At 39.8% G+C, this 21,055-nt stretch overlaps 1 protein-coding gene across 1 annotated transcript in view; it reads right to left on the bottom strand.

Moving 5' to 3' along the window:
* Nucleotides 1–1,102: 1,102 nt before the first annotated feature.
* The window catches only part of LOC139939343 (calmodulin-alpha-like), a 42,916-nt gene continuing 22,963 nt past the window's right edge, over nt 1,103–21,055 (bottom strand). Inside the window, exons 3-6 of the mRNA XM_071935141.1 lie at nt 14,651–14,794; nt 9,580–9,706; nt 4,483–4,601; nt 1,103–2,512 (exon numbers count right to left, since the gene is read on the bottom strand). Coding sequence (XP_071791242.1) covers nt 2,481–2,512; nt 4,483–4,601; nt 9,580–9,706; nt 14,651–14,794 — 422 coding nt within the window. The 3' untranslated portion in view covers nt 1,103–2,480. The remainder of the gene's footprint in view (nt 2,513–4,482; nt 4,602–9,579; nt 9,707–14,650; nt 14,795–21,055) is intronic.

The raw sequence follows: 21,055 nt of genomic DNA, 5'->3' as shown, positions 1-21,055 counted from the left end.
CTCTCCATTGCTCGTTACCACACATTTTTTATGCCAAAAATTATTTTGAGTAATTACCAATAGTGCCCAGTGCCTTTAGTGTCCAATGCACAAATCATTACTCATGCAGAAATAACATTGTGAAAATTCTTCCCTGCTTTCTTCGATGAGTAGACAATACATCTCTGGCGAGATGATTAAAATAAATTATATGAAGCGCCCTCAGGCGACGGTGCCATCATCACAATTCAGCTTTTGAACGAAACATTACGCTTTTGACGTCGGGTTCTTTGAATGATGCCCTTTGATTGTTTGGTCTGACACGATGCTCTCTTGCCTGCATATTTACATCCAAGTCTTGCCTGTACGAGTTAGCCTCCAGGTTATGGTGACAACGCTGTCCCTTTGTTATTCCTCGGTAAGCTAATGAAGAGTAGTCTTGTGGACAAGTCGTTAAATCTCTCTGCGGCACTGGCGATATTCTCGCGAGACTGCTGATCCTCGCGAGACTACTCACTCTCCCCCTGTATGCAGCCTCACTAGTCGGCAGCAGCCAGCAGCTTCACCCAAAAGCAGTGATTCTCGCAGAGCAGTATTCGATCGCGGAAACCTGAATCATCCCGCCACCCCCACGACTCAACTATCACACGACAGACCATTTACGACTTGTCCACAAGTCTAATGAGGCGGAGGCGACTCACTTTGAGTCAGGATACGCACACACATTCTTCACATCTCCAGATATTAAATTGAAAGCAATAAACGAGTAGGAATATATACGAATCACACAGAGTGAGCATGATCGTGTTATCTTTCACATAGACTGACGGGTGAGCACAACATAAGCAATAAGCATACAGGGTCAGTTCAGACCCGTGATGGGTCAAGAGAGGGTCATCTCGAGGTCAAATAAATTTGGGTAAGACTATCGACCGTGGCGCATGAAATGTGAGTGCAGACAAGCTCTGTTTCCAGTAGCCTTGCTCAAGGCAGTCGAATTATTCACTCCGAAAAAAGACCGCCGCTGTATAAAAACCCACCCGTATTCACTGTGCGTAACATCACACGACACGATGCCCCCGTACACTATCCGTATGCGGAGGCCGTTAGGCCGACAGCCTTGTAGGATCTGTGTTGAAGCCACTGACCTCATTACTATAATAAGCGAGGAGTTCCCACGGTCAGCTCATTACCATAATGCCCGCGAAAGACGAGACATGTTTACCTCACACACCACCACCACGGACGCATGATAGGGTCCAAAGGTCGTGATAAGGGAAGTGCGTGATTGGACGTCAAAATGAATAATTCATTTGCCTCACATCCTGTGTTGTCTGATAGGTCTGACGAACGATATACATATTCATGAGCTGCATACTAGCATATCCTAGAGCCCCCCCAATTTCGTCCACTATTGGAATTTTTTCAATACAACACATTAAAACGGGAAGATACAGATCCGACAAGGCTGTCGGCCTGACGGCCTCCGCATGCGGTTAGTGGTGTACGAGTGCGATGACTTGTGTGAACAGTATTCGTGCGATGTGACAGTGTGTATACGGGTGGGTCATTCGGTGTGATCGCACACACCATGCACCGGGTATACGGCGGGTGGGTTTACAGCTGCGTCTTTTCGGAGCGAATAATGCGACTGCCTTGAGCAAGGCTATGTTTCCAGTAGGCCCTATTGCTGAAAAAAAAATAACGCTGTGTGGCCCTTTTCAAGGCCAGGGCGCAATTTAATAGAGCTGCTTAAGCAGACAATTTTGCTTAAAAATTGCGTGCTAAGCAGGAGCCAGTCACGTATTGTACACGTGACATTAGTTTTGGCTGGTAACCTTATTCTGGTGAGCATACTTTTGTTGCTCCTAGCCACTTTTTGACTGGTGCCTATACCGCAATATTCCTTCCTGAGCGTTTAAAAGTTATTCGGCTTAGATTTTGGAATGGGGACAATCCCATTGTCAAATACTGACCCTAAAATGTGTAGTATGAAACTCTGACCCTAAAATGTTTAGAATATGAAACTGGAAAACTGTCATGGGATAAGAAAAATAGAACAGACTTGACTGTCTGGTCCTAATTATATACAATATCAAGCCACAGTGAATAAATTGTAAACTAGAAAAATGTGTGTTTAGCTGCGGGTCAAGGGTCAATGCACTTTTTTCTAAAATAAATTATGACCAACGTTTTATAGCATTGAGTGCTCGTTATATATTTCTCAATCTTAATTTTAAAACAGTCATAATAATACGTTATAATATATACATCTCCAGTTTGTTTAACAACAAGCATTCATTGTGCAGTTGTGCATGCTCGTTTGTTATCTCGACGTATTGTTCACTTTCACTGTACAAAATCTCGTGTAGAGTAAATAGTACGTCGCCATTTTATTGGCGCGTAAAATTATTCGGAATCACTTTTGCAGATTGTAAGCAGTTTTTAACGTGTAGTTCGAGGCACTAGCGGTTTTGACGATCTTGTTTATCCATCTTCATTTACTTGTCCGAATTCATCATGGCGACAAATTCTGGCGGGATAAAAAGACAGGAAATTGTGTTAACATTTTATTTGTATGAGCCGCGTAAGCCAAACTTAGCATAGTGTTTCTATTCTATAGGCCTTTATACGTGACAATGCTACAGTTTTTTTTACAGTACTCATGACCTAGCAGTTAAGAGCACCTGATTAAAGCTCTGGTGTTTGATCAGCAGAGTGTGGGTTCGAGTCCCGGTTGTGACACTTGTGTCCTTAAAGCCGTTGGACACTTTCGGTAAACAGTATTGTCCAAGTCCCACACTTCGTGTATCACAACTTATATATAAAACAACAAACCTGTGAAAATTTTGGCTCAATCGGTCATCGGAGTCGGGAGAAAAAAACGGGAAAACCCACTCTTGTTTCCGCGCGTTTCGCCGTGTCATGACATGGTGTTTAAAATAAATCCGTAATTCTCGCTGACGAGAATTTATATTGTTTTACCGTTTTCTCAAAAAGTAAAGCATTTCATGGACTAATATTTCAAGAGAAGTTCACTATTACCTTCTGTAAACCCTGTAAATTGTTTGTAAATCTGTAAAAAAAAATTGTGATTTCTGTACCGAAAGGGTCCAAGGGCTTTAGGCAAGACACTTAACCATGACTGCTTTGTAAAAGTAAGGGAGGTAGTGCTTTCTGCTCCACCGACCAGGCTTCCGATGGATGATACCCAAGCCTACATCCATTTGGACTGTAAAGGGGGAACCCTGTTTAGTTTAAAGGAACACGTTGCCTTGGATCGGTCGAATTGGTCTTTTAAAAGCGTTTGTAACCGTTTGTTATGAAATGCATATGATTAAAGATATTTTAACAGTAGAATATACTGATCCACACAAGTACCACTCGAAATTGCGTGGTTTTCCTTTTACCTCGTCGACAAACACGGTCGGCCATTTATGGGCGTCAAATGTTTGACTCCCATAAATGGCTGACCGTGTCAGATCGCAATGTAAAAGGAAAACCACTCAGTTTCGAGGCAAATTTGTGTGGATCATTGTATTCTACTTTTAAAACATCTTTCTAACCATATGCATTTGATAACAAACTATTGCAAACGCTTTTCAAAGACCGACTCGACCGATCCAAGGGCAACGTGTTCCTTTAACCCCCCTATAGGAGAAGGTGGCAACAGCCCCTGAACAAAAATTGAAGTGAGCCCACACCTTGAAGAGGCCTCGTTACAGACACAAATAAAAACGAATTGGTTGGTAAAATCTTCCGATATGGAGAAAGTGTATTACCTTTTAGTGGTTTGATATCGGTGTATATGTTTTGGAAGTGATGGTGCATGCCCATTTCAAATAGGCTTACTGTGGGTTCCAGTTCTAAAGTTTTCCGTACATTTGTCGGCCGTCTGTGCGGTACCATAATGTAGCCCGAGCCTACATTTAGGTACATGTTTGGCGCTACATTTAGGTCAGGCTACATTTAGGGCTCGGGCTACATTATGGTGCCGCACAGTCGTCAGTATCCTGTAATTAAGTCATGTAATTCCTGTCATTAAGTGGTCATGTTTGTAAAAAGCATTTACCAAAATTTAGCAGTCAGATGAGATTTGAACCATTTTCAAAAGTAACATTGCAGTGAACCCGGTCCTATTGTTGCGGTATCTTTGTTGCCACACTAGGATTGGATGGAATGAAATAACTCCGCAGTCAAAATTGGCCCTTATTATATCCAATTTCCAGCAGAAAACTTAAATAAATATTTAAATAGTAAAGGCCTGACGTTTCGACCCTAGCAGAGTCTTTTCTTTTTTTAGCTTTCAAGAGAGACTATCCTAATGTCGAATCGCCTGGCAGGTCATTAACTATTTCTTGCATTTTCACCGTAGGTCCTTGTGGTAAGTAGTTTTCAACAGTTCTATTTTCTCATTGATATTTTCATTGATTTATTCCGTAACATGGAACTTTACCCTTTTCATTAGACTATTGTATTCCTGAATCAAAATGGCCGACCTACCTTCGTAGTTGACCTGGCCGTCGCCATCTACGTCAGCATCTTGTATCATCTCCTCCACTTCTTGTTTGTCGATGAACTTCTCGTCTAAACTCAGCATCACGTGACGAAGCTCTGCAGCACTGCACACAGAAGAAAATGGCGAGCGATAAGGTTAATAAACAAGATAATGTGAACGAGCCCATGCCCCGGGCCCAATTTCATAGAGCTGCTTAAGCAAAAAAAAAAATATGCTTAAGCAAAAATTTCATTGCTTAGTAAAATCAAATTACCGGCCAAGACTCCACTCAATTGTAATGCTAAGTAAACAACAGCTTAATACTAGTCATAAGCAATGTATATGGCAGGAAATTTTGCCCAGTAACATGTATAAAATAAGCAAGCTATTTTCGTGCAAATATTTTGCTTAAGCAGCTCTATGAAATTGGCCCCTGGTCATTGCCTTATGTGCCCTTGAAATTCTCCCAATGGAAATTTAAAATTTCCTCATACCAAGTGGAAAATGCCTCGGTGCCCTTGCCCTTTCAAAAACGAAACATACAGGCCACGAGCCCATCATAGAGCTGCTTCTGCACAACATACATATACAAGAATACGGTTACCAGTCAAAATACCAAATCACGCGTAACATCTGTGACCTGCTGGTATCCAGTCAATTTTTTGGCTTAGCAGAAATTATTTTGCAATACTTCTGCGCTTAACTACAGGGCCCTATGTTATAGAGCTGCTTATCACACAAAGTAGCTAAGCATAACAAAATTACGCTCACCAGTAACAGTTTACCAGCCAAACGACCATATTGGCGACCGAGTGAGTGTTACAATGTTAATTTGTGACTGGTATCCTGCTGACTTCTGCTGAGCAAAAAATTGTCATTCAATATTTTCTGCTCTCTGCAAAATTTGTGCATAATGAATTAATAAGAGTTCTATGTTATTGTGTTCTGAATGTAACCAGAATGTTATAATATCCTCCATTCATTTTATGATAATTGTCGTCATTTCCTTGACTGGAATACTTGTTTTGGGACTTTTTACTGGACAGAGCCGTTTATAACAGTGTTACGTCAAAGGGTCTGAAAAAAAAAGGTATCGAAGACTTAAACAACGTTCCCTACCAACCAACATCTTCTCTTTTAAAGGCAGTGGACACTATTGGTAATTACTCAAAATAATTATTAGCATAAAACCTTACTTGGTAAAAGTAATGGAGAGCTGCTGATAGTATAAAACATTGTGAGAAACGGCTCCCTCTGAAGTAACGTAGAAAGAAGTAATTTTCCACGAATTTGATTTCGAGACCTCAGAATTGGATTTTGAGGTATCGAAATCAACCATCTGAAAGGTGTTTTTTCTTTCATAGTTGTCTCGCAACTTCGACGACCAATTGAGCTCAAATTTTCACAGGTTTGTTATTTTATGCATATGTTGAGATACACCAAGTGAGAAGACTGGTCTATGACAACTACCAATAGTGTATAGTGTCTTTAAAATAACACAAGTGGAAATAACACAGGACAGTTACCATATTTGGAATTGTATTACCACAAATACATTTTTCAAATAACAAATCAACAGATATAGCGTCATGGATGGGATATAGCACAACAATTAAATCCTTATAACAGTGTTGCGTCAACAACAGCTATTTGATGATCTGGAAAAATATGATACAATACAAACCAGCCACATGAGATGTATCTATCATAATTCTAATTATTTATAATTGGTTAATGAGTTGACTAACGGGAAACAATGTTTTCTCCATATTAGAATTGCCGTCCTAAAAAAAGTCCTGGGGTGGATTTCACAAAGGTAGTCCTAACTTAGGACTTGTCCTATGCAATGCTAAGAGATAGGACTGGTCCTAAGTATAGGACCAGTAACTCATCCTAACTTCGGACTGGTCCTATCTCTTAGCATTGCCTAGGACTGGTCCTAAGTTAGGACTACCTTTGTGAAATCCACCCCTGATTTGTTTGTACTTAAAGGCAATGGAGAGTAATGGAGAGCTGTTGATAGTATAAATCATTATGAGAAACGACTCCCTCTGAAGTAGCGTAGTTTTGGAGAAAGATGTTTTTCTCATTAAAATATCAAACGACTTCAGCTGAAGCCTTTTATTTCTATCTGAAAGCACACAAATTTGTACAACAAGGGTGTTTTTCTTACAATCTCTTGCAACTTCGACGACCAGTTGAGCTCAAAGTTTCACAGGTTTGTTGCATATGTTGAGATACACCAAGTGAGAACATTGACTGGTCTTTGACAATAACCAAACGTGTCCAGTGCCTTTAAGGAATCCCTTTTATAAATCGATTTAGAAGAAATAAAAATTCCCAATTGAAAAGCACTACGACAGTGGACATTTTGTAGTGCCAGAACAGCAATAATTGCGAGTGGGAACCTTTGGCCAGGTTGTCTGACTTCGCTCGATGAGTTTAGGTCAATCAATGGTTAAGTATCATGACTTGAAGTGAACCACAAAGTCCACTTACTGCAAGACTCGGCCCTTAACGATCGATCCACAGATAAATTATGAAATAATTACATAGCAGCGCCATGTGTTTATTGCAGTCTCTGTTGCGACACTGTGACCAGGGTTGTACATTATACATCATTGTGCCCGTCAGGAAAAGCTGGTTTTTGTTGTTGCGATAGGCAATGGATTTATCCAGACTCCAGAGACTTGGAGAAGAAGAGGAAATTGCACCGATGATCCCAATCGATTTTGCGTTTGCTGGTCGACTCGACATACGAAGGGTACAAGTATAGCCATCGATCGTTACCATATGTTTCGCCACTCGAGAATGCGTGTGTGTGGCTGGGGTTTGTTTTGTTTGCTACAAATTCACAGCCAGATGTAGGGAGTGTTATTTTATAATCACATTCTATCAATGTGGAACACGTGCTTTCTTCTCGGCAATAGTAACAATCGTTGATGCGGAGTGTGAGGGCAAAGAGATCGCTTTACTGCACGAGGACGCATCGTTCACAAACCAGGGCTCAATTTCATAGTGCTGCTTTAAGCAAAAATATTGCTCAACAATATTCTGCTAAGCAGAAATGAGCAGGATGCCAGCCACAGATCGTACATGTGACATAGTAGTGTGGCTGGTAACCTTATTCTGCTAAGCATAATTCTGTGGTGCTTGGCTACCTTTTGTGCTTAAAGGAACACGTTGCCTTGGATTGGACGAGTTGGTCTATTAAAAGCGTTTGAAACCGTTTGTTATGAAATGCCTATGGTTAGAAAGATGTTTTAAAAGTAGAATATAATGATCCACACAAGTATCACTCGAAACTGCACGGTTTTCCGTTTACGTCGCGAACTATCACGGCCGGCCATTTATGGGAGTCAAAATTTTGACTCCCATAAATGGCCGACCGTGTTAGTCGACAGGGTAAAAAGAAAACCACGCAATTTCGAGGCATACTTGTGTAGATCATTGTATTCTACTTTTACAATATCTTTCTAACCATATACATTTTACAACAAACGGTTACAGAACGATTTTCAAAGACCAACTCGACCGATCCAAAGCAACGTGTTCCTTTAAGCAGCTCTATGAAATTGGGCCCTGCAGTTACGAGCATCGGACACCGACAAGACAGTGTGAAGCCCTTCTGACATTGCATTTTTATATCTCCATGGATACAGCCCCGAGGAGGCCCCGGAACCATTTTTACCCCACGGTTCCCCCGGTGCACATTCACTCTGTGTCCCTATACCATACACGGGGTTCCGGTTGCAGACCGGGGGTAAAGGAATCATAGTGTGAACAGGCTGACCGTTATTCCCAGGGCAGCCCCGGAGAATAGAGTAGTGTGAAAAGGGCTTGATGCAGTTGTTGTCTGAATGATCTTCCCGCCTAAGGAACTCGGCAAACTCCCATACGGGGATATAAACAGGCAACAGCCAATCTCTCTCAAACATTGGTTTTACAGTCATGATTCAATTTTTACGAATTGGACAAGTCAAGAAATTGTGATTCAGTAACTAGACGACAATACATTTTTCTGCAGTCCTTGAAATAAACATTTAGCGTGGTTAGGGAGTCAAAACCACACCCACGTGATTTAGTCTAACCACTGGACCCCGATGACAGACCGACCCATCGGTCTGTGACTATTTGCGGCCGCCGTATTTACTGACGACCTTGACTTTAAACAAAGCTTAAACGTCATCACCAGGGAAGAGATTGTACTTGATTAATTATATAGCAGTTAATTACCCGTTCGTTGCATCCTTTTAACAATGTAAATAGCCATTAATCAATATGAAATTGCACGCACTATGTAAAAGATAGTGTTGTAATGGTTTTCTTTTATAGCAAGCCAATTTATACATTTTTAGCTACTCAAGGCCTTCCGTACATATTGGTGGTCAGTGTTTGTAAACAAAACAGTTATATAAATAGAGCCTGAATATGTGATGCCGAGGCTCGTGAATAACGCAAGGTAGTTGCATCCAGCCTTGGTCAATTCCCGTTCATTTTCACCACTCAGCTTTATTCATTTCAGATGGAGATACGCAGTCAAATCCTACATACATAACAATCAAGTACATGCACTGTACATAATACGCAATGCACATCACAACATGCAGACTACCGAAAGTAAACTTTTCATACCTGCGTTTTGATTGGTCCAAGGTGATATTTGTCAGCTGCACCCATATCAACTCAGACCAATCAAAACACAGAATGGAAAGCTACGTCACTGCACGTTTATCCAATGAAATCACTGGTTCTGAAACGCAAGTATCTGTAATTATCCATGCGGATAAAGACCAGGGTACCAGTATATACCTGATGCAGTCTTAAACCATCTGACGTCACAATTCGAGGCTCGTGAATTACGCCAGAGAGTGGCCACGAGACTAGGTCTATCCCCACTCATAATCACCCTTCACCTTACATGGAGTAAGTGCAGCAGCTAAACGTCATCTCGGACCAATCAAAAACACAGATATGGAAAGCTTACGTCACTGCACGTTTATCAATTGAAATCATTGTATCCAATGAAATCACTGTTCTGAAAAGCAAGTACCTGCCTTCACCCATGCGGATAAAGACATGGTACCGGTCTATTATAATACCTGATGTAGCCATTTCCATCTTTGTCGAATACTCGGAAGGCCTCTCGAATCTCTTCCTCTGTGTCCAATTCCTTCATCTTCAACCCCATCATATTAACAAACTCAACGAAGTCAATCGTTCCATTCCCTGGGTAAGAGGATAGAAGAGTAGTTTCCATGGTTACTCGGGTCAAAGATCATACATAATTTTAAATGACATTTTAAAGGAAACGTGTGGCGTTGCGATGTGATAAGTTGTTGATAAACTTAAATAAGGGCAAGTTAAAAACATTAGTCGTCATAGACTTGTAACAACCACAATATGTTCTTCATACTGAAGTTGCCACATGAGCTTGGAATTAGAACGGTGATTATATTTGCTTTTGTCCACTTGTGGCTATACCCAGCTCATCAATATTTAGTCTTGTATAATTTGCATACAGCTGATGTCAAAGGTCACACCATGACCTGCATTCCCAGGGATAGTACACAAAACATTTTCCAGTATGGCAGCTCCTGTGCACAGTGTGTGTATAAATTATCTATAGTCCAATGTGAAATACACCGCAGGAACCTGGGCCAGATTTCATAGCGCTGCTTAACGGTAAGCAAATTTGCGTGCTTACTGCAGCAGAAAAATGTGCTTAAGCCTTAGCGTATTTCACAGGTTGGCAGAAAAATTGGGCGGCCATGTTGCGTGTTTACCGTGGATTTGCATTGTGACGTCATTTATTTTCGTGAGGTAAGCACCGGAAGGTTAGCATGCCTTTTCGTGTGCTTACGGTTAGCAGCGCTAACAAATTGCTCAGTAAGCACAAAATCGGCCGCTAAGCAGCGCAATGAAATTGGGCCCTGCACCCGTCCAGTTGGGGTCTTGGCTTGTACTGCGCACCAGAAACAAATTCATTACATCTTTTGTTTAGATGTGTATCTCAACTGCGCGGGATGGGATGTAGAAAGCTATTTAAAGGCACTGGACACTATTAGTAATTACTGAAAATAATTGTTAGCATAAAAACTGACGTGGTAACGAGCAATGGAGAGCTGTTGATAGTATAAACAATTGTGACAAAACGGCTCCCTCTGAAGTCATGTAGTTTTTGAAAAAGAGCTAACTTTTCACTCCAAATAAAAGACTTCATGCCTGAAGAATTTTATTACCTCTGCCAAGCACACAATAAATGCAACAAGGGTGTTGTTTCTTTCATTATTCTCTTGCACCTTCGATGACCAATTGAGTCACAATTTTCACAGATTTATTATATGCATTATGTTTGGATACACCAAGTGAAAACACTTTTTGACAATTACAAAGGGTATCCAGTGCCTTCAAAGGAACATTGCAGAATTGATAAGAACAAAATCATGAAGATCACTGATGTACAAAAAACGTACACGGTCTAATGATGATGTTAGAAGAAAACATCCCTTGAAATATTTCGGTCTGAAATGTCATATGTTGTGAGAAATAAATAAAACTTATTTCCCGTTTGGAGTTTATCGCTCAGTGAGCGTTTTATGCATTTTTTTTTTAAATCGATAATCGATTTTTTAAACTATTTTCTCGTGACCCATATGGCCGATCGATCTCAAACTTCTACAGATTTGTCAGTTTATGTGTATGGTGGATTACATAAAGTGCTTACACTGCCAGCACATGTTATGTTAGGAAAAAACAAATCTGAAATGTTCCTTTAAGTGTTCCCACATACAATGCAATTATGAACGAAAGTCAAATCAATGTAGTCAGCTTCTGCAAGACGAAATCAATCATTGTCTACTCCGTTTAGGAGTCTTACATTAAAGCACAACTTTTCAGACGTTGGCTATATATAAGAAGGCATGAACGATGGTAGTTTCTCTTTTTTTCTTTACTTGAAGGGTGATTATCATTTAAGCGATCACTTAAGAATGTCCGCGGGCATTACATGGGTGTAGAATCACATGATGTGATGCCTGGCGAGGGATATGGCTTATTTTAGTCGGAAAGAACCAACGGCAGGTATAACATACTTGCAGGGAATCACAACAACCTTTTTGTGGGGGGAGGAATAACTGTAGGACATTTGTTTTTATTACAGCCCATAAAATCACCCAGAAGATTACTCGGGTGGGTGGATTATTAGATGAAAAAAAATGGCAATTTATTTGGATTGATTATAGGGTAGCTTTAGTCAATGGTTTGCACGAAGACAAAAGAGGGAAAACTACAGAATAAGTAAAAACGCATACCGCATTTACTGGAAGGTTTGAAGCAAACATTTTGGCAGTCTGCCCAAATCAGAATGTCAAAATTTATTTTATTGTTTTTTTTTTTCCCAATGTTTTTCCCAGACTCCAGACTTTTCGTGTACGAACGAAATAGTTATCGTATGATACACGATAAGACCATGGTTTTCCATGTCACGACACTTTATGATTTTAAGTTAAAATAAATGTGAAACACTTAAAAGTCTACGGCTTTTTCATGTTGTGATTATTCGCATCTTAGTGTGTTGGAAATCGGGGACCAATTTCATAGAGCTGCTTAAGCACAAAAATATGCTAAGCACAACAAAATAAATGCTTACCAAAAACGGTTACCAGCTAAACTGTCATGTCAAGTGTACCATTTGTGATTGGTATCCTGATCATTTCTGCTCAGCATAAATTTCTAAAGCATTATGTTCTGCGTAAGCAGCTCTATGAAATTGGGCCCTGTTTTTTAATCAAATTAACATATGCTAAATGCCCAGCCGCATGGGATATACCAACTTGACTTGGCATTATTTATGCGGCAGTGTTCACAATACAACCAGCCGAGTGGAGTGTTCATCTGACATTTGTTTTTGTATTCGTATAAAAAGACTATTATGTTGTTTGCTACGACAATTCAATGTTTAATGTTCTTGTGTGAATAAACTCGCAGCAAACCTTGCTTGTGGGAAATGCCGGAAATTACTTTACACACAAAGTGTAAATTGCCATTAGAGACTCGTTAGAAAACGTAAAAACAACAATGGGAAGAAAAAGGGAAAGATCGGCCCAATCTATTGGGTTCCGGTGGGAGGGGCGGGGCGTCCTAGAGGGGATAGATGGGGTGGTTTGAGATATTCTCTTGTGTAAGAATATTGTGTAACAATACTTTAAAATATAGAAAACATTGAAGGTTTGGAGAACAAAAATTGCAACGGGAGTATGATAACATGTATTTTGTTATTGGTGACAACGGTGGAATATTGTCTGCAATTTACACATATTCGGCTCTATTTGCTCCGATGATTTAAGTTCTTATTTAAGACAGTAAATATTTTCTTTCGTTGTTGAACCATACTGCGTGAACAATCACCGTGTAAACTGTAATTGGAAAGTAAAAAAAACCACAAAGTTTCTCCTCCGAAGCAGGAAGCTCCAGAAAGATATTCCAAGCTAAGTGCGTAGAGTAATATTCATCGAATGGAAATGACGTCATACAATAAAAAAAGAAAAACATTGTCAAACAACAGTTACGTAATGTTTCAGCACTAAGTGCTTCGTGGTTTTGCAAAAAAATAAATGACATTTTGCAGTTACGACTTCTGTGTCTGACCACTGTCACACTGTGACATCATTACTTTGTTTCGATTGCATATTATTATTCATAAAAAGTCAGAATACATTCCGAATCATTTAACACACCCGCAGGTCTTCATGCACAATTTGTAAGACTAATCAATACAGCATACGGGCCAATAATTGATATTTTGTTCAATTAAGAGGTCCTGAATAGCCAAGCTGATATCGATTTAACCACAGAGACTCTTAAGTACCGTTAGGTAGTGTGAAGGCAAACCTCTGAGTCAGTGGAGGGGAAACTAACGCAGATGGAGTATTCCACGCAAATGTGGAGGGAAAAATAAATCAAGCATAGGGATAAAAAGCAAGCATTCATAATTGATGATGTGGGAGTGTTATGGAATAGAAACAAGCAGGGATTGATGTATGCTACGCACGGGCTGCACTGATGGGAAAGAGACGTAATCAGGTATTGAAGGACAGTGGAATCATTCTGAAAGGGCACGCTGTTGCTCGAGTGCTTCAACACCAATACATGAAAACATGTAGCTCTTTATCCCCCCCCCCCCCCTACGATCGTCTTATTAAGAACTAGGTCATACGGATTGCCATTAGTGCTGCGTTCATCGGATGGACGTAAAATCGTGGGTCCCGTGTGTTGTGTAACGCGCGTTAAAGAACCCGGTGCACTTATCATAAGGAGAAGGGGTTCCGCCCGGTATTACTGGTCTGATCGGCAGCATATTGCACCAAGCACCTTGTCATTACACGGTGCTTTACAAGAATAGGTCTCATACTTCAAATCGTAGCTCCACATACCTTGCAGGAAATAATACTGAGAGCTTTGATACGCTTTATAATAGGGTAACATTACTGTTATTGTCTGATGTTTTAGTGAAAGCATAGTGAGAAAGTCAGATGATGGGAAAGGTTGGAAGGTAAAGGACTGTAGTAATGGATGAATGAAACAAGCAGGGATGCATGGTTGAGACCTGCAGATTCATATTATGTTAACTGGACAATACAGGGAGTGAGACACACCCTATGTCACAAACAAATAACGTGTTGTGCTGTGCTGTATTTCATCATCATTACCACTTAGGCTGTGTTCATCCAGTGTAAGATGTAGCACTCCTCATGTATTTCATTCATTTCTATATCTTGCAGTTCATGCTCTACCTGAGTGATTGCTTGATTCATGCCTGCTTTAGGTCATTGCTTGTTTGCACGGTTGCTTGCTTGCTTTAGAAGTAGAATAACACATTATGTTGTTCATATAATTTAAAATTATGCAAAAAAATAGTTAATGGCCTGACATTCCGACCCTAGCGGAGTCTTTCTCGAAGGCTAAATGACAACACAACAAACATAAACCTGGTAACTTAGTGTACTTGTTCATGTTTGTTGTGTTGTCATTTAGCCAGAAAGACACTGTTGGGGTCAAAACGTCAGGCCGTTCACTACTTTGTTGCATTTATACCATAGGTCCTATATTGGTTGGTAGGCAGTTTGCAACATTAGCTAATTCTATTTTCTCGATTTGAAATACTAATATTACCATCAGCATCTGCCTCATTGATCATATCTTGAAGTTCTGCCTCGGAGGGATTCTGACCCAGTGATCTCATAACTGTCGCCAATTCCTTGTGTGTGATTGTACCATCTCCATCTTTGTCGAATATTGAAAAGGCCTGTCGGAACTCTGTCAATAACAAAAAACACATTCCAATTGTTCATGGTGACAAAAATTTATTGACTTGACAAGTTGACTTAATTCAAGCCCCTTTCACACGAAAGCAATTTAGCATGGGTCCCTTGCGAAATTGTAGCATGGTTGTAAAATTTTACATAATGAACCTCGTGTGAAAGGGCAGCTATTTTTTTCTACTGTCCAAGTTCTTTTTCAAAATCTTGTCAAACATTGCTACATTGCTACATTTTACAACCATGCTAAAATTAAGCAATGGACCCCAGTTATATTGCTGTCGTGTGAATAATACTTTTTTTCTGATTATTTGTTTCGCCAATATGACGTGTTAAACCTCATCTCACTCATGATCTCATCAAGGTCATCTCTTTATACACTCACCTACAATCAAGAAAACAAATTACTGAAACAAAGGAATCGAATTACCACCTCATGAGTTTCAGTGAGTCGACGCATCGTGGTCATGTCGATATTTGGATTAAAATGGTTTTGATACCTTTTGTAGATCAAGTTTTTGGCCGGGACATGAACCCCTTTATACTCACTGTGAATGAAGATGTATGTAATATAATTTACCTGTTCAGCTTTTTGAAAATTACAGAGCAGCGTTTTCAGGAGAGTCGAGAAATACGTTGTTATAGGCCCTATGTTTTCGTCTCCAAACTGAGATAAAAATTATTTTCGTGATATTGTTTTACCCATATCTCAAAAACTACAGCACATCAGCAAGTACTTTTTAAGGGAAGCTTTCTACCATCATTTTCTTTAAACCGTGTTATTAATGTTAATCCTATAAATCCTTAAATGTAATCCCTTTAAGTGCTATGGCACTTCTGGAGCTCCATAGTTTCATATTACGAACTGGAGAAAGTTGATATCAAACAGAATTTCGGACTTCCGTTGAACATAATCATTGTCTGGTAGTTGTTGCAGGTACCAGCTGTGCCATGTGGAAATCTAAGTACGGAGGATTGCTGGCTCTGACAGTGGTGTGGCGATTCGATCTACTGAAGCTTAGCGGAATATACTCTTCGAAACGTCGAGACCATTACACGAACGGCTCCGAGGGACAACACTTCTCCCTTAAAGGGAAGGTACACGTTTTGGTTACCCAAAACAAATTTTAACTTAAAAACTGATTATACAACAATGTTATTAAGCTACGTAAGCAATTAATCTTCTTATAGAGAGATGAATAACTCTTTGTTTATCTTTTCTCAAACTCTTCTTCTCAAACCCATAATTGGATTAATGATAAATTAGCGTAATTCTTGCATTGGGGTGGTGATTGGTGTGGTTGGGGAAGGTACAGGCCTAGGTTTGGTAATTACTCTTAAAAATAATAGCAATAAAAAAACCTTTGGTTAGAAGCCTACGGCAGCGTTTGAAAGTTTAAAGGGAAGGTATCACGTTTGGTAATTACTCAAAGCAAATATTAACTTAAAAACTGACTTGGTAACGAGCATTGGAGAGCTGTTGATAGTATAAAACATTGTGAGAAACGGCTCCCTCTGAAGTAGCATAGATTTTGAGAAAGAAGTAATTTCTCACTAAAATAATAAAAGACTTCTAGCCAGAAGTATTTTATTCCTATCTGAAAGCATACGAATTCGTCCAACTATGGTGTTTTTTCTCTCATCAATTTCTCGGAACTTCGATGACCAACTTAGCTCAAATTTACACAGGCTTGTTATTTTATGCTTATGCTGGGACACCAAGTGACAAGACTGGTCTTCGACAATTACCAAACGTGTACCTTCCCTTTAAGAGATTTACAGTTAAAGGGTTTGTGTACGTTTTGTAGGGCACAAAACACAATGTCCACAGATTTACTCTGCACTTACACGGTTTGAAGACAATGATGGTAAAAAGCTTCCCTTAAAATATTTTTGCTGAGGTGTTGTAGTTTTTAAGAAATGAGTAAAACAATGTCACGGAAATAATTTTCGTATCAGGAGACGAAAATTATTTTAGCATAAATAACGTAGTAGAAACCCTTTAACTGCTCCTGCAAGAACTAAATCGGCATTCAAAAAACATGCTACTTATTATCTTCATTAAGCAAAGCCTATTACTATATCGTGTAAGTTGTATACAGTCCCTCAACATAATCAAAGATGGCATTAACGCACAGCGCTAAAAAGAATATTTAATTGAACTGGCGCTTTCTCAAACCGCAGTTATTATTGTATCATATGTTTACCATGTGTTTCTACTTAGAAGTTTCTTTGAAGACGATTCTACGGTTTGCTTGTAAAAGGCATCGAGGGTTTTATGGCGGCTATTTGGAAAGGGGCAAGGTGGATCAGAGGTAAGCCAAGGGGCGTAGTGGGGCGCGGTGGGGCGTGGTGAGGCTTGGTGGGGCGTGGTGAGGCTTGGTGGGGCGTCGTGTGGCGTGGTGGGGCAGATGGTGGAGCGTGGTGGGGTGTGGTGGCCACGTTTTGGGCAGGCTGGCCTTTTTTCTAATTTATAATTCGAAATTGCTCTAGATTTTTGTTTTGATACACCGGCTACGCAGGTACCAATTCCGGGGTTGCAATGTTCATTGTTATAAAGTGTAAGTGTAACAAAATCATGCACTAATATGAGTCCCAAACCAAGACAATGAGACCTAAACGATACGCATCGTCTAAGCATAGCTGTGGTCTGAGCAAGTGTATCAAAGGCACTGGACACCTTTGGTAAGTGCCAACGACCATTTGTCTCACTTGGTGTGTCTCAACATTGCCTAAAATAACAAACCTGTTAAAAATTTGACTCCATTGGCCGTCGAATTTGCAACAGAATAACAAAAGAAAAAACACCCTTGTTGCACAACTTTGTGCGCTTTCAAATGCATACAAGGCCTCGGGCCTTAATTGAGAAAACTATGTAACTTCAGAGGGAGCAATTTCTCACAATGTTTTTTACTATCAGCAGCTCTCCATTGCTCGTTACCAAGTAAGTTTTTATGTTAATAATTATTTTGAGTAATTACCAATAGTGTCCAGCCGTCGATTTCACCAAACTCTTCCTAACTTAGGATTAATCTTAGAACTTAAGACGAGTCCAGTTCCGTATCAATAGACGTTAGGACGCATTGAACCCATCCTAAGTTAGGACGGGTCACTCGTCGTAACTCGAGACAGGATTAATCCTAGCGCTTCGTGAAATCGTCTACAGTACCCTTAAACCAGAGTTACCCTATTACAGTTGGTTAACTTAACATAGAGACAACACTATTAGGAGCTGCGTGCATTCTGCGAGATTGTTGAATACTAGAAAGCACACCTCTGTAAAGGTTAAAAACAAAAGTTGATTTCCACAGAGGTGGCGGTATCTTCCCCTCTCAGCCAAGCGGATATTTTGACCTTCATCCGTGCTAATCCAAGCACGTTTTTACGCTTCGGTCATACAACAAAATGCAAACACCTTCCCCTCTCAGAAGTACGTAGACCCTCAAAATGCGGCCTTGATCAAATCTACATGCATGCTGGATTAAATATCCTTTACACTGTAATGAATACAGAGCCTACTTTCCTATCAGGGAGAAGATGTGAAGGTAATCACTGCCGTGTACTTTTTTATCAACACATTGGGTTTATTTTGGTTTGGTTTTGCTAAGAATTTGACTTGACTTCTTTGAAAACATACACCAAATAATAACTCAATGGGTTGGATTTATTTTTACACCGTAATCACTTTAACATAAAAATTGACCTTTATAGAGATAATGTTTTCAACTTCTACTAAATACTGATTTCCATGAAATTTACCTATTTATAACATCAACTCCCACGGAGAAATTATTTTTAATGGCTATACCTGAACGAGGTATAGGGCCTGCCTAACTACAGCACTGTTTTTGTCGTCATGCAATAGTGCTCCCTCTGTTACATGAATTACACTATAAAACTCAACTTTCTGGTCAGAATAGACTCACATCCCTGGTAGCCATTTTCCTTCTGCTTCCTAATTGCTATCCTCAAAAGTATTCCCGATTTTTTATTTTTTTATTTTTTAGAATTCCTTTTTTGAATCGATTTAGAAGGGAAAAAAAAACAATTGAAAAGCACTATATACGAAAGTGGCAATTTTGATGTACTAATTTGTTTTATGTATCTGGGTCCTGGGGTCGATTTCACAAAGAGTTAGGACTAGTCCCAACTTAGGACTAGTCCTAGGAGATAAACAAATTGCATGGATAGTCCTAAGTTAGGACGAGTAACTGGTCCTAACTCGAGATAAGACTAGTCCTAACTCTTTGTGAAATCCACCCCAGGGGTCGATTTCACAAAGAGTTAGGACTAGTCCTAACTTAGGATTAGTCCTAGCAGATATACAAATTGCATGGATAGTCCTAAGTTAGGACGAGTAACTGGTCCTAACTCGAGATAAGACTAATCCTAACTCTTTGTGAAATCCACCCCTGTGCAAGTGGGGCCTGACCCATTTCTGGGTCAAACTCTTGCAGAATTTGAGTTAAAATTTCTATTTAACCATTCTATAAATGCGGGTCAGGCCCTTATGGGACCCGTTTCGGGTCAATTTTGATCAGGGAGTTTTAGAGTGTATTAAAGCATCACCCAATGTCTATTTTTCAAAAAAGACAGTGTTTATCTGAAACTTTGTAATTTGTGAAAAATGTTTATTGAAATGAATTTTAATTATTATTTTTTCGTAAAAGGTGCCTTCCATATTCGGTACAAACGGTTTATTTTCCCACCGACAAAGGAATCATTTCCCAGATTATTCTTATTTTACACTAAATTGAAACATTTGAAAATTAGGCCAACACATCAATCATACAGGTGATTCCAACGTGACTCGCGTTACATTGATCAAACACGTGTATCGGGAATCTGGTTTACTGGAATGCGTTCTATATTGTAGTGTGACCACTCTTACCACCAGTACCTTATTTTAAGTCTTTATACACTTACCTGGATATCTAAGCATGCAGGTAGCCTTTTGTTATTTTCATGCTTGATTAGGCAGGAGACTGAGGCTAGAATGATATAGCTGTGTGTTCCTCTCAAACTCTCTTCTCTACAAGACTACCAGAGTACTGCCAGCATGTTATTATGTCTTTTTCGTAGTTTGGATGTTACTTTAGTTTAGGGCATGTTCATATTTAATCATCGTAAGTTAGCTAAGTATATCATAACTTGAGCAAAAATGTTTACCAAGATGTTGGTAGTTCACAGCCACCCAAAAGCCAAACAAGTTCCCCACCACCCGTTGACTCTAGCTCAACTACGGGAAGGAGGCAGAACAAGATACAGATAGGGTAAGTTTGTAAACAATTAGGACCCTTCAATATGTTGACCGTGAAAGATTTCAAACCATATCGAGTCACTCAAATCATTCATGAAAACTAGAAAAGCCTGTGGTTAGATGTAACGCGAGTCACCGTTAAAATTACTGATAGGCTTAGATGTTACGGGGTCGAGTCCTCAAAGACAATCCTACCTTAGGACTATGTAGTCCTATGACTCTTTAACGAGTTAAAGTCCTATAGTCCAAAGTTATGGGGTCGATTTCACAAAGAGTAACCTAGGGGATATTAAAAACTTAAGGATAGTCCTAAGTTAGGACGAGTAACTCGTCCTAACTCGAGATAAGACTATAGTCTTATTAACTCTTTGTGAAATCAACCCCTGTTCCTTTTTCCTCTTTAATGTATATATTTTAAAATCTGAAACAATACCAACCGAGCCTATGTATAAGGTTAACACCTCTCCGCATCAGTGAATCAAAAATTGATAAATAGAAAACATCGTGAAATAATATTTCTAGACATCTCATCTGATATTTATGAATCCAGAAGAGGTGTTAATTGTCTGGGATTGTCGCGATTGAGCCCCAGTGAGGGTCCAGTCAGGAGAAGAAAAAAAACATACAGCCAGACAGACAAGCAGGGAGAGAAGGGGGGGGGGGGGTTGTTGTCAGCCCCAAGAACGAAACAATCCCCGGTTTGATTCGCTTCAATCGTGCCAATTCTGACCCTCGAATCAAAATATTTCCTCCAAGGAAACAAAACACTTGTTTTCCACCTCGATGATGTTGCGGCAATTTATGTCTCACCGCAAAAATAATTGCATATTCTTGTTGAATTCCCATCCCATAAATAAATAATGCGGATCGAAGACTTTTACAGTCAATTGGTGTACATGCCGGAGTCTGCGATTTGTTCGAAGAAAACGCCTTGGTGCCCTTGCCCTTTCAAAAACGAAGCAAACAGGCCTGCTCTTCCCATACTTTTCACAGTTTCTA

The sequence above is a fragment of the Asterias amurensis genome, chromosome 1 (assembly GCF_032118995.1).
Source record: "Asterias amurensis chromosome 1, ASM3211899v1".
Taxonomy (NCBI): Eukaryota; Metazoa; Echinodermata; class Asteroidea; order Forcipulatida; family Asteriidae; genus Asterias; species Asterias amurensis.
Note: the sequence above shows the minus strand (reverse complement) of the source record. Positions and strands in the feature narration are given on the sequence as shown.